The sequence below is a fragment of the Parambassis ranga genome, chromosome 2, assembly GCF_900634625.1.
Source record: "Parambassis ranga chromosome 2, fParRan2.1, whole genome shotgun sequence".
NCBI lineage: Eukaryota > Metazoa > Chordata > Actinopteri > Ambassidae > Parambassis > Parambassis ranga.
In genome coordinates, this window is record NC_041023.1 from 32,921,331 (window position 1) to 32,936,136 (window position 14,806).

Here is a 14,806-nt window from a genome sequence, read left to right on the forward strand (position 1 = left end):
GATAAGCAGGATATGGTTTAAAGTAGGGAGATTTTCTAGCATTGTGTAACAGCATTCACAGTTTTACTTAAATACCAGAATGTTTGACCTGATCAGCTTTCCTTCTTTCAGTTTCCTGGAGACATATTCCGGCAATTTTTTCAAACATTAACGACAAGGGAAGCAAGTAATAAAAATTGATCCAAGTTGAATTTTAGTGAAATATGTGAGTCACTTTTCACTTAGTTTCTATGGCCCATCCCCTCATGCAGTGGCTCCACCACACACACAGGGTGTGTACACATATATATATATATATATATATATATATATATATAAGACCGGTGGTGTGATTTAAGAGCGCTTCTTCGTGGATTCAACCTGCTCTCCTGCAGCAAAACAGGCAGCATGACCGCAAAGCAATGGATGCTGGCTGTCTGCTTTTCCCTGGCCTCAGGTACCACCGATGCAGTCATTTATTATGTGATTTGAATATCTTTTTTTCAGCAGAAAACACAGAAGAAATTTGCACAAACTGACATTTTGGCAGCATTATTGGCTTGGTTATTGATCCATTGCACATGATGCACATGATGTTAACCAAACAAGTTAAACCTGATTTAAAGACACTTCACCGCTGGTTTGATTTTACGCATTTTTTTTATGTTTTTACTACACTTAAAATCAGAAAATTAAGTTTTGAAAACTATTGCAAAAGTATAAAACTTCAGTCATTTTCAGTAATGTTTACCTCTGCGGCAACACTTTGTTTCTTAGTTTTTTGGACAGGTGAATCCACGATAGCAAACAGAAACTCAGAAATGTAAGTACCAGTGATGAGTTCATTTGACAGATTTGTTATTTTTTACTATGTGCAGTCTTATATATATAATAAACTGACCTTTCTTGTAATTAGACACTTGCAGGACCTTCGGCAGTGGAGTCATCCAGCCTTTCAACGGCTCAGCTTTCTATGTACGCTCCAATTGTCCGTTCACCCTCACCCGCTTCACCCACAACAGAGTTGAATGTGACATCACTGTGCGCCTAGGGGACAGCGGGCTGCTGGTCCAACAAAGTCAGGACTGTTTTGCAGAAGGGGAGCATCCTGGTGGAGAAGACAAGGTTTGTCCCCAAATCTGCACACATACAAAATGTATCCACAGTGACTGCTGAATAAAAACTAGCATTGATAACAATTAGACATTATCGTTTTTAAATACAGTTAACCTAAATGAAAACATATGATTATTACTGCTGGAGGTGATGCTTTACAAGGTAATGCCTGTCAAATCCGAGATGTGGCCTTCACTGCTAACACAGTAAGATAAATAGAATATTGTGCTCATTCACATATTTTCAGTTTTTCTTTTTAAACATAAAAATGTCACTGCACACCTTTAAATGATTGTTCCTCTGCTGATACTTGTAGACATGTCGGCAGTTCTTTTCTTACACCTTGGATTGTCTGCAAGAAAAAACTCCTCATTATATCCAACTTTGCAAAGACAACATTCACAGCTATGAAAGAAATACCTACATCAGCTGTGCTTTCTTCAAAGATATTGCCCTGCAGTGTGGAAACAGCAGTTATGCCTGGAACATATGGAGAGATTTAACCAAATGTGGTAGGTGACCAGGTTAGCTTTTCTATACTTTTCTCCAAATGGGATTTCTGTGTAAATGTAACTCCACCAACTTGTCCTGGAGACGTGGTATATGCAGAAGGCCTTTGAGCCTAGCTGCTCTCATCCAAATCCCAGAGTCCCCCACCAGGATGTGATGAGCTCCTGTGTCTGTCCAAATGGTGAACAACTAATATCAATTTATGTTAATAAATAATCACACACAAATATCAATTTTATACAACAATTAATATCTATATATATTTCGTTAAGGGCATTAATGGCAATGATTTTATTGATTTAATTATTGACTAGCAGTTCCATTCCTTCATATGCATGAATGCGGAGTCTCTGGTAAATGTACTTACATGGCCTCACAGGTAAATGTTTTCCACAGCCCTGTTGTATGAAGGAAACTGCTGCTCATTTGTGATTATTATTTTCTGATCATATGCAGGGGCAAGACCATAACAGTTTGAGTTTTCACAAAAGGAAGCATCCTTGCGAACAGTTACTCTTCAGCTCTTTCAGGTAAAGATGTGAATACTGACTTCCAAATAGTAATACTGTACCAAACCTAGCTTGTGTCAAAGGGAGCTTAGTTGCTCATCAATGTCTCTTGGAATTTGCAGGAAACTTATACATTCATACACAATAAGGTTACATTTGGAGCCCAAGAGATCACTGAACTTCATCAGTCTGGTAAAAAAAAGGAAAATATTCTGCTAGCCTTGTCATAGATTAAGAATTATTTGGCCACTCACAGATCTTTGTCGCCTATCAGATCACGCCTTGCTGTACTGGTGTTCCTCCATGTTTGTGCAAGTTCACACATCCTTTGGCATGAAAATCCAAATTCAAGTGTCTCCTGAAATCCAGCTTTACATTACAATACCTGGAAACCAGAAGGGCTGGATTTCAGGTTAGGACCTCGCAGTCTACAACTACACACATCTATATAGTCTCTTGGTGAGTATTGTCATCTTGTCTTTTAGGTCTTTGTGGAAACAGTAACAATGACACAACAGATGACTTCACTACCAGCAGCGCAGCGGCATCATTGAGAACTCAGCTCAGCCTTTTTCTCTGTCGTGGAGTGTCGGTACCTGTGCAGTGAACATACCCAACACCTGCATCAACACTGACAATGGTAACAAACTTCTGCCTAAAAATTAGCATGATTTACACAAGACACCAAGATATTACATTTCAGGTTATCCTCCTCACTCTGAGGTTTTGCAAACATAGAGTATGTGATTTCATTTTGTATTTGCAGAAATATTTGCTGATGAATAGTGCTCTGTGCTGAACAATCCATCTAGGATATTTGCTGAGTGTCATGGCCATATCGCACCAGATCAATACCACATGGTAAAAGAACTTTCACACAACCAACTGGCCCTGGAAAGTTGTCTTGTTCTCTGTGCATGCTGTCTTTCCATCTGTAGCAGAATTTTGCTAAGCAACACATCCTTACTTATTTACAACAGATATTGACAAATCAATGATGGACTCTTCTCAAAATCAATTTGATTATCATTTCCAGGCATGCATCCAAAGAACCTGTAACTGCGGCAGCAATCTCCAGCAGAGCTTGTGTGTGGCCCTGGGCAGCTATGCTAAAGCTTGTGCAGGTCTGGGGGTGAAAGTTGGAGACTGGAGGAAAGCTACCAACTGCAGTGAGTAGAATAAATACACAACATTCAGGGGGCATCATTTCTGAGTGTAAAGATGTTGTAGTAAGGGCCTGTTTTAACTGAAATATGTTGCATCCCAGCTCTGAAACGTCCAAAGAACCAAGAGTTCTTCTATGATGCACAAGCCTGCAACCATACATGCCGCTCCCTGTCTGGCCCTGACCCTTGCTGTGAGCTGGAATACAATCCTGTGGAAGGCTGTGGCTGTCCAGAGGGAACCCACCTGAACCAAGGACACATGTGGACTCCAAAGGCAGAGTGTGCATGTTACCACCATGGTGGTATAACTCCACTGGGGCCTGTAGTTATTGATGGACGACAGTGGTGAGAATTTATTGGCATTTAAAATGATCACATGTATTTTGTATTAACATTTAGCATTGTAGCTGTCCACATCTATGCTAACATAAAACTCAATTCAAACATTGTGTCTTCTAAAGCCTCTGTGAGGATGGAGAACTGCACTGTTCTAAGGAATGTGGTAAATAAACCCTTCAGTAATGAACTTTTCTGTGTTATTTAAAGAGCATATATACTGAAATATAATTACCACACTGATATGTTTCATGTAAGGCTGCACCAACGGGAAGGTTTGTGTCCACTGCTCAGAGTTCCCAATCAACACAGAGCAGAAAACCTGTGACAGTCTCAGTAAACCACTGGTAGGCATGTGTTGAAGTTAAAGATCTGTGTACATGTATTGTTATTTAGCTGTATGCTAGGTACTGGTCACATTGTTCTGACCTAAAGGGGCCTCTCTGTGCCTCCAGGGTGCCAATATGACCTGTGAGAGTGGCTGTTACTGCCCTCATGACCTGTATGAGGACCACCTTGGGAACTGTGTTTCTAGAGACAACTGTACCTGTGTGTACAGTGGAAAAGTATTCAGTGCAGGACAACATGTCTAAACAAACTGTAAAACTTGGTAACAATCATTTGTGTTCCTTCAAAATGTCTTATTTATCCATAAACTATCATAGTTACTGGATGTGTTACTTATCCTCCAGCATCTGCAGTCAGGGCCAGTGGCACTGCTGAAAGGAGCAGTGTCCCGGCATGTGTCAGGTTTATGGAAATGGACATTATCAGACGTTTGACTCCAAATGGTATTGCTTTGATGGACACTGTCAGTACACACTTGTAGAGGTGAGACGAATGTACCTATATAGTGGATTTTTTAAAATTTAAGTTTTGATTTTTCATAAGTTTTTATACTAATCATAAATCTACTGTGGAAGTACCAACGGCACCTTCTCTGTCAGAGTGGATACTGTGCCCTGCTGTGATGAGGCACTGACCTGCTCTTGTTCTATCACTGTGGACTTGCAGGTAACCTTAATCTGCAAAACATTTCATTCGTTACTTTTTTCAATCAATAAACTGCCTATTTGTTGGTGGTAAGAAATAATTTGTTTGTTCCCAACAAGAACAAAGTCACCTTGACACTGAGTGATATGAGGGTGACTAAACACATCTAAACAAGCTGGACTGAGCAGCAAGATCCACTTTATACCACACACACTGTGTGGTTGTATATCATTATCTCAGTGCCAAGTAGCGGGATGACCCTCGTTTGGGACAAACACACCCGGATCACCATAGAACTACATGCAAACTTGAGGGTGAGTAATGAGAGGTCATTCCTGTTGCACTTCCTTACTGTGAGATTTACTTTTGTTTCTGACTCATGTAGAACAAAGTGTGTGGCCTCTGTGGGAACTTTGACTACAATGAGATGAATGAATTGCAGATGAGAGGCTCAGCAGGTGAACAGGTTTACTTTCTGCAGTGATATTTTAATCATGATAAACGAAGTAAGACAAAGACTCTATTTTTAGTGGTGTCTGGGCCCCTAGCTTTTGGCAATAGCTGGAAGGCGGCCTCTCCTCCCTGCTCGGATGTAACCACTGAGATTTCCATGTGCACGCAACACCTACTGCTCAGCCTGGGCCCAGCGACGCTGTATGATCCTTATGGGAGAAACCTTCAGAGACTGTCACTTAAAAGTATTGGTTTTTACATATTTAGCCTATCAGTGACACTGGCTTCTTTAATGAGGTTAATCAGGTGGATCCAGAGCCCTACTACCATGCCTGTGTGCAGGAGTCCTGCTCCTGTGAGTTTGAGGGCAAGTTCCTGGGCTTCTGCACAGCTGTGGCAGCTTATGCAGAAGCCTGCAGCGACCAGCAGGTCTGCATAAACTGGAGGACACCGGATCTGTGTCGTAAGTTAAAGCTGTCTGCTGCCCCTGTTGTTAGGAGGAGGTAGCAGTGAATATGTTTTAAGATTAAGAATTACTTTATTAATCCCTGTGGGGAAAGTAAGTAAAAGTCCACATAAAGTAACAGTATTCTGCATACTTTAAAACACTTTATATTATGTTCTTGATTACTTAAGTCTTTTGCATTATATTGATGGATGATGTAATGAAAGGCACGCACCATGCTAAATTAAGACATATAGACAGATGCTAAACAAAACCAGAACACTAAAACAAAGCAAACAAAACCTGGAGCAGGGACCAAATACTCAAAAACTAAGCAAATAGGATTCACACTATGAACACAGAGAGAAGGTAAAGTACACACAGGGGGGTAGGTAAGGCAGTAAGTAACAAAAACAGGAACTTGAGGTGAACAAAAGAAACAGAAACCCAAAAAATGACAACTCTTTACTGGAATTTTACTATACGTGATTAGTAACCTGTGATAATTAACTCCTCAGTGATCTACTGTGACTACTACAATGAAAAGGGCCAGTGTAGCTGGCACTATGAAGCCTGTGGTAAAATGCTGTCCTGTGGCAAAGGAAACTTCTTCAGTCACACACTGGAAGGTAAGCTGCATGTACCCTTTGCAGATATAAAGATCATAGTTAAAATGACATATGTAAGACACTTGTGCTCGTCTCAGTCTGACCAATATATATATATATATATATATATATATACACTCAACAAAAATATAAACGCAACACTTTTGTTTTTGCTCCCATGTTTCATGAGATGGACTTGAAGATCTAAACTTCATTCCAGATACACAATATTACCATTCCTCTCAAACATTGTTCACAAATCTGTCTAAATGTGTGATAGTGAGCACTTCTGCTTTGCTGAGATAATCCATCCCACCTCACAGGTGTGCCACATCAAGATGCTGATCTGACATCATGATTAGTGCACAGGTGTACCTCAAACTGCCCACAATAAAAGGCCACCCTGAAATGTGCAGTTTTGTCTCACAGCAAAATGCCACAGATGCCACAAGCATTGAGGGAGCGTGCAATTGGCATGCTGACAGCAGGAATGTCAACCAGATCTGTTGCTCGTGCATTGAATGTTCATTTCTCCACCATAAGCCGTCTCCAAAGGCGTTTCAGAGAATATGGCAGTACATCCAACCGGCCTCACAACCGCAGACCACGAGTAACCACACCAGCCCAGGACCTCCACATCCAGCAGGTTCACCTCCGAGATCGTCTGAGACCAGCCACTCAGACAGCTGCTGAAACAATTGGTTTGCATAACCAAACAATTTCTGCACAAACTGTCAGAAACCGTCTCAGGGAAGCTCAACTGCATGCTCGTCGTCCTCATCGGGGTCTTAACCTGACTCCAGATCGTCGCCGTAACAGACTTGAGTGGGCAAATGCTCACATTCGATGGCGTCTAGCACGTTGGAGAGGTGTTCTCTTCACGGATGAATCTCGGTTTACATTGTTCAGGGCAGATGGCAGACAGCGCGTGTGGCGTCGTGTGGGTGAGCGCTTTGCTGATGTCAATGTTGTGGATCGAGTGGCCCATGGTGGTGGTGGGGTCATGGTATGGGCAGGCATCTGTTATGGACGAAGAACGCAGGTGCATTTTATTGATGGCATTTTGAATGCACAGAGATACCGTGATGAGATCCTGAGGCCCATTGTTGTGCCATACATCCATGAACATCACCTCATGTTTCAGCAAGATAATGCACGGCCCCATGTTGCAAGGATCTGTACACAATTCTTGGAAGCTGAAAATGTCCCAGTTCTTGCATGGCCAGCATACTCACCGGACATGTCACCCATTGAACATGTTTGGGATGTGCTTGACCGGCGTATACGACAGCGTGCGCCAGTTCCCACTAATATCCAGCAACTTCGCACAGCCATTGAAGAGGAGTGGACCAACATTCCACAGGCCACAATAGACAATCTGATAAACTCTATGCGAAGAAGATGTGTTGCACTGCATGAGGCAAATGGTGGTCACACCAGATACTGACTGGTCCCCAGACCGCCAATAAAGCAGAAACAAAATGCACATTTCAGGGTGGCCTTTTATTGTGGGCAGTTTGAGGTACACCTGTGCACTAATCATGATGTCAGATCAGCATCTTGATGTGGCACACCTGTGAGGTGGGATGGATTATCTCAGCAAAGCAGAAGTGCTCACTATCACACATTTAGACAGATTTGTGAACAATGTTTGAGAGGAATGGTAATATTGTGTATCTGGAATGAAGTTTAGATCTTCAAGTCCATCTCATGAAACATGGGAGCAAAAACAAAAGTGTTGCGTGTATATATATATATGTATATATATATACCAACAGCTACTTCAACCACCACTGAAACACAGGCCACAATGTCCACCAGTACCACATTCACATCAACCATTACAGCCACTTCACCTACTACATCCACCAGCTACACAACTGTAAGCAGCACATCCTCCACATTATCTACAACTAGAATGGGTACAACCTCTTCACTGACAACAAATGAATCTCTACATACAACAGCAACGACCAAGCGTAAGAGTTGTTTGCATATAACTCTGTTTTGATGATGTTACAAGTCATATGAATACATTTTTTTATGTTCACTGTTATGTGTACCCCAGCACCACCCTGTGAGTGTACAGACCGGGTTGAGGAAAAAGTGTTGGGCTTATCGTGAGACATGGACAGAGGACTGCTTCCATAAGAATTGTACAAATGGGAAGATAGAGGTGATCCTAGTGGCTTGTCCACAGTCTACCATCCCCACCTGTCCAAGAGGTCAGGTTGTGAAAGTCTGAATGGATGCTGTGAAACATGGAGGTGTGACTGTAAGTGAAAACATCTGTCTTTGTTCCTGCATATAGATATTTAAAAGCATTTTATATATTCATAAGAAGCATATATTTGTTTTTGTTTAAGGGTTTCCCTCAAGATCAAGTAATGTTGGTCCCAGATGCATAAAACAAATGCGTTTATTATTTTTTTTTTAAGCATTTAATTCTATTATATTAATATTATATATATATTAATATATAAATATGTTATCCTTATCTAAATTTACATTTTGGTTTTGTCAGTTAACTGTGATGGGAATAAGGGCCTTATGTTATGTTCCAGCTGATGGCACTAAATGGAAGGTTCAAAGAGCTCCAAAGTTATTAAAACATACCCTTTGGGAAGCATAAAGTTAGCACATTTTGTGGTGATCCATAAATTAGCTGACCAACAATGTAACCCCCAAGGCAATAAAGTTAGCTTAGGTTGACATTGTTTTATAGACTTCTTGTGTTCTGCTAATATCGATTGAATTTCTTATTCCCATACCTTTTCCAGGTCGTTGTGAGGTGTACGGAGACCCCCACTACATCTCGTTCCATGGAGTACCCTTTGATTTCTTCGATGAATGCACATACATCCTGGTGGAGGAGCAGTCACCCCGTCATCATCTCACTATTGTTGTTGACAATTTCTACTGTGCGCCAGGCCTCCATGGCTCCTGTGCTAAAGGCATTATTATGAAATATCAGAACAACACAGCTACACTCAGTATTATGCCGCAATTGTTTGCAGTGCACGTCAATCATACAACTCTTTTAAAGACTACCATGTCCTGTTGAAAAGATCATACAGTGGATGTAATCTGGCACAGGCTGCTCTGAACAATGTGACCATACAACCGCCATACGAGGAGCATGGATTGAGGTTTGAGACCACGGGGTATGAGGTGTCAATACATCTCCCAGAGATCCGCTCTTTTGTCTCCTTTACTCCGTCTTATACGCTGGTGATCAATCTGGCCATGGATCACTTCGTCAACAACACCCAGGGACAATGTGGTGCGTGATGTGTGGACACAATAATATTGTATATAATTCTGTCTGTCATCACTGATTGTGGCCTATTTGCTGCTTTGCTAAGTTAGCTTACAGGCAAGTTATCAGTCTGTGCTAACAAAACTAACTAGCATACTTTAAAGCAAATGTAATACTTGTTTAAAAGAATCATCTGCACTCACTGAGCTTGCTTTTCCAGGTGTATGTGGTGGTCCATCGTGCATCCGTAAGGGAGGCCAGGCTGAGGATGACAGTTGCTGTGATAAGACAGCCTATGACTGGGTGTACCCTGATAATATGAAGCCAGCATGTTTTTCTGCACCCAGAATGTGTCCTGTCAACCACCTCCCACACCTTCTCCCACCCTCACCCTGCCCTTCAAACCCAATTTGTGAACTGCTATACCACCCATAAGCTTATCCAACACTCTTGGCCTGTTATCAGACTTGCTGGTAGTATATTCTAAAAAAATGTCTTTTCTTTATCAGGGTGTTTGCAAATTGTAGCAACTATGTGAATCTAACCCTTAAAAAGAAGCACTGTGAGTTTGATTCGTGCTGGAATTCCAATGGCTCTTGCTCCTCCCTGGAGCAAGCTGCTGAGGAATGTAAAACAGCTGGTTTCTGTATTGACTGGAGGAGACTGACTAATGAAAGCTGTGGTAAGCATCTTTTGTTGTGTTGTCTCAGTCCAGAAAAGCCAACAAAAACAGAAATTAGTTATGGTAATGAATTTGCACAGTTTCTGTGATTCATCATCCTCACTGTAATGTCTTTCAGATGTGCCATGTCCAGAAGGATTAGTTTACAAAGAATGTCCGAACAAGTTGGATGACTTCTGCTATGGAGGGTTTGGAAGCTTTACTTATGTCAAGTAATGCCTTTGCAGAATGTTAAGATTTTAACCACTTAAACTTCTCCTGTTCAGAATACTTTATCCAGGGCCTCGCCTTGAAAAGAACAGTCCAGGTTGTTTCTGTCCCCACAACTTGACCAGAGCTGGAAATCACACGCCTGTGTGTCGGAATGTAATTGTGAGTAATATTAATCTAAACTATTAGGGTGACGACTGAGACTTTTGCTTCTAGTTTCCCTCCAACACAGATTGTAAGGGACCATATGGAGAGCCTAGACTTGTAAGTATTTTGTCTCTTATCGCTGTAAAATTCATCCTGCATCCTGGAAGTGTAATGCTTACAGCATAACAAGTAGGGAGTAGGTGTAAGACACATGTCTGTGTCCATCTTCCAGCCTGGGGAAGTGTGGCAGTCCAACTGCAACATCTGTAAATGTAAGAACCAGACTCAGACTGAAGAATGTTTTCCAAAACATGTTGTACCTCCACTCTGTCCCCCTGGGTCTGTTGTGGTAAACATCTCTTGCTGTGGTGAACAAACTTGTGGTAAGTACTAGCACTTCGTAATTCTGCAATATTTTATAATTTTTCAGTGATGGCAAATACACCTTTGAATTGTCCTTTTTTCAGTTGAAAAGACCTGTACTTATCATGGAAAGACTTACGAGGTATGTTGTGCCTAATCTCTGCATTTGTCAAGGAAGTATTTTGTCACCTATTGTTACAATTTGGATCAATATACCAATATCAATATATCAATATACAAAAACCGGGAGTGATTCTTAAAGCTTCAGTGTAGGACTTATATTTGAAGCCTATAATTTATTAAAGCCCTTGTCCAGAAAATCAGTAATCAGTAACAGCATACTTTAAAGCGCATATTAGATTCTGGTGTCTATGGCATCAGCTTCATGCTGATGCTCCAGCAACAGTGTGTGTTATGTTAACAAGCAATGACTGGTTTGCCAGAACTAAACAGTGGAGTGAACCACTGCAACATGAACGACATGGCAGCTTCCACAAAGTGAGGCCAAAAAAAATCTCACTTGCCTCTTGAGGGCTGGCTACACTGATGATGAACCCTGCCTTCTCCATGTTAAGGATGGGACAGCTCAAGTAAAAACCAAAAGGAGTAGTCCTTAATGAGCGACAGATGGAGCCATGTCTTCCATCTTTATACATAATCTATGGTTTACTTGAAAAACCAACCAGTGGATCAATGTGGCATTTATCTCAGTTACTGTTTTTAATTCAAGCTAGGTTAGTTTAGCTGCTAATCTTGCATGCTCACACTGTTCTTATGTTACACCATTTTCCATGACAATCTTGACTTGTACGCCTATCTGTATGAACAAGACAATTACAAATAATTACTCTCAATACCAAAGGAGACAAATATTCCATACTGTAGCTTTCAAGTGATGACTGTTAGGAATTATTATAATAGTGGCCCTAAACTTGTGTGCATTTGTGCCCCAGGAGGACAGGATTTGGGATGAGCAACACTGCTGCTTTACATGTAAGTGGAAAAAAATCTTTATCTGTTTTTATCCCTTGTTTTATCACTATCATCATACTGTGTCTTACAACTGCAGGTAACCAGAGCTGTGCTCCCAGGGTGTCCAGAATCAATATCATGATAGACAACTGTACCAGTGTTATACAGATGCCTGTGTGTCAGGGCCAGTGTGTGTCTCAACCCAGGTGAGAAGATATCAGTCAGCCAAATACGATATCAATGTGACCATAATAACCATGTGGATTTTAATCCCTCTTCCACCCAATCACAATCTCACTGCAGGGTGGTTCTACACAGTGGCCTGCAGGTGGAGCAGGAGTGCAGATGTTGTTGTGAGCAGAGCTCAGAGAGGCGATCAGTGACCCTGCAGTGCCTTGACTTCACTACCAGACGACACACCTACAAGCACATCACCAGCTGTGAGTGCAGAGGCTGTACCATACTGCGCTGACAACTTCAGCCAGTTAAAAAGACCATATCACAAAATAATAACATTTTAAAGCCAATATGTTCACATGGTATATTAATCAAAAAAATGTAAAACAATGTGCTTGGGTGTAACAAAGTTTTGTAGTAGCTTAATACAGATAGAAAAGACACAAATTCAAGTGCAAAGTGCTGCCAGGCACAACAAGCCTTCAGCTGCCATTCCACACAGGGCACTGCTGCTTCTCAGGTAAATATTACTCTGGCTTTTTACTTATTCTGCTCTTTATGACCTTATATAACTGGGAAATTGAGAAACAAAAATGCATACATTTTTCAACAGGTTTGACAACATTAAAACTACAAATCTAGGCTTAAAATCAGATATTTTTGTTTATCAAATTGAAAACAGTTAAAATTAAAATTAATGTAAATCCAATCAATGAAAGCAGATGTGAAGTACTCAAGGCCCACACATGATTTCTTTCAGACACATATTCTTTGAAAAGGCCTCATCAACTAGAAAAAAACATGCCTGCATTACTAGAAATTATAAAAGAGTGGATTATCCTCTCACTAATAAACTCAAGTTAGAACAATAGGATTCAACATCAAATCATCACAAAAGCATCCTTTAGTATACAAATGCTATATGTAGTGCAGCCCACAACAGAAATGCTTCTGGTAGTAGTGTTGTGTTGTTTTGTCTATGAAGTTTAGGAGAGTGAAGGAAACACTTACTGAATTCTGTTTAGAGCGGTGAAATTATTGATACGCACTGAAATCACAAATCCAATATAGATACAAGGGACATTTTGCCTTTTAAGATGGAAACGTCTCTCTAAAAATATCCTAAAAACCTATTAATTTGTCAGCCCATAAAATCCTTGTCAGTCCTGACAGTCTGGTTCAATATTGTCTATCAGCTCCAACTGCTAATGACTCAAAACACAACAGTCACGGTTGTCAGGAAAAAGGTCAGCTCTACAATAGCAAGTCAGAAACAGACACACACCATGCTCATGTGCAGAAACACTAGGAGGCAGAGCACGGTATTGTGTGGCCTTTCCTCCTCTGACAAATGTCTCTGATGACCTTTCCTGTGAGTTCAGCTCAAAATACAAAGAATTTAGCTTCCCTGAGAACTGACAGTCATGTTAGCGTGCAGGTGACTGGCTCGGGCTGAAATGATTGCATGCATTAAAAAAATGTTGCCTTATTAGCGTAATAACAACACTAATTGTGGTGCCAGAATGTATTTCATTATCTATCAGTGCCTGGTTCATGCATGCTTGGTTAATGAAGCTCACAGTAAAAAATGTGGTGATGGCAAAAGGGGAGGGAACACTAATAAAACAGATAAACAGCTGAAATGACCCGAGTGATGAGCTTCCTCCTGATATTTGCAATCACAGCCAAGGTGTGCTGTGACAGTGTGTTTATTGTGGACAAGCAAATATCATTTCCAGACCTAATGTTTTGTCTGTTGTGGGTATTGCAAGGAGAAGAAAAACCAAAGTTTCAAATCGTATGAACACCTCCTGCCACAATGAGCTCAGGAGTTGTACTGAAAACAGAAGCATGATGGATGAATAAACTTAATAAAGACAACAAAAACACTGCTAATAATGATAAACAGTGACAGATTTCAACTGATGATTCAATCACGTTTCATCTCACTTGCCACTAAAGGATGGGCCCTGACACATCATTTGAAAAACACCTCCCCCTACAGGACTGACTTTAATATTACAGGTCTGTGTGTCTGTAGAACACGTGAAAACACAAAACACCCTGACAGAATGCAACATCTTTAGCCTTCTTTCTTAATAATAAAACATCCCTCTGAACTGCAAAGGCCACAGTGACAAATTAAATTTGAAACCACTTTTCATTAATAACGTTACTTGAATGATAATTCTATTATCTGTCTATAGTATAAAGGATTATCTTCTTCACACTCTCCACCTTTGTCACCATCTGCCTCCTCCATTATTGATTACATTAAAACTGAAAAAGTCATCTGTGTGAACATGGTCCATGGATGCAGTCTGCAGAGGGGTCATGGATGTAAATGCATTCATGTGAGGAGGGACGGACATCAATAATGTATGTTGACAGTGGTGTCACACAACATAAAGAATGAATGAGCGCAGGGGTCGATAATGGCCGGTGACTGACAAGTGATTTAAAAATGTATCTTAATCTTGGGACACCATCCAACGGAGCCATGAGGACAATTAGACAATTGCTTCTTAGGGTAGATAGTGCTTCCCTCTACCAACCTATCCCCACCTTCACTGCAGCCGGGTGGTGTTACACAGTGAACTGCAGATGGAGCAGGAGAGCAGATACTGTCAGAGAGGAAACCCTGCATTACTTTGACATCAATGCATCTACAAACACCAGCTGTGAGTGCAGTGGAGCATACTGCGCTGGAATGTACAGTCAATAGGGTCAACCTAAGGAAATGTAATTGTGTAAACAAAATGTTCATTAGCATTTAAAATGTACATTTATTGACTAATCAATAAAAAAGGAAATGTTTAACTCACTTAATCTTAAGGGTTTTTACTACGGACACTCCTACATTTTACTGTGACTGTTTGAC

General features: G+C 40.9%; 1 protein-coding gene across 1 annotated transcript; it reads left to right on the forward strand.

Moving 5' to 3' along the window:
- The first annotated feature begins 387 nt into the window (after positions 1–387).
- Positions 388–10,884, forward strand: LOC114444526 (mucin-19). Its single transcript, XM_028419157.1, is given in 36 exon segments — positions 388–436; positions 896–1,049; positions 1,051–1,135; positions 1,412–1,607; positions 1,669–1,705; positions 1,707–1,809; positions 2,237–2,306; positions 2,389–2,526; positions 2,600–2,649; positions 2,652–2,754; positions 2,881–2,975; positions 3,151–3,283; positions 3,382–3,625; positions 3,742–3,782; positions 3,875–3,963; positions 4,072–4,226; positions 4,309–4,452; positions 4,531–4,630; positions 4,729–4,923; positions 4,995–5,067; positions 5,140–5,212; positions 5,214–5,307; positions 5,369–5,525; positions 6,026–6,147; positions 8,184–8,352; positions 8,355–8,390; positions 8,896–9,060; positions 9,162–9,398; positions 9,595–9,677; positions 9,722–9,786; positions 9,884–10,056; positions 10,175–10,244; positions 10,323–10,428; positions 10,483–10,530; positions 10,646–10,752; positions 10,881–10,884. Coding segments are annotated over 36 exon segments (3,963 nt in total).
- The last annotated feature ends 3,922 nt before the right edge of the window (positions 10,885–14,806 follow it).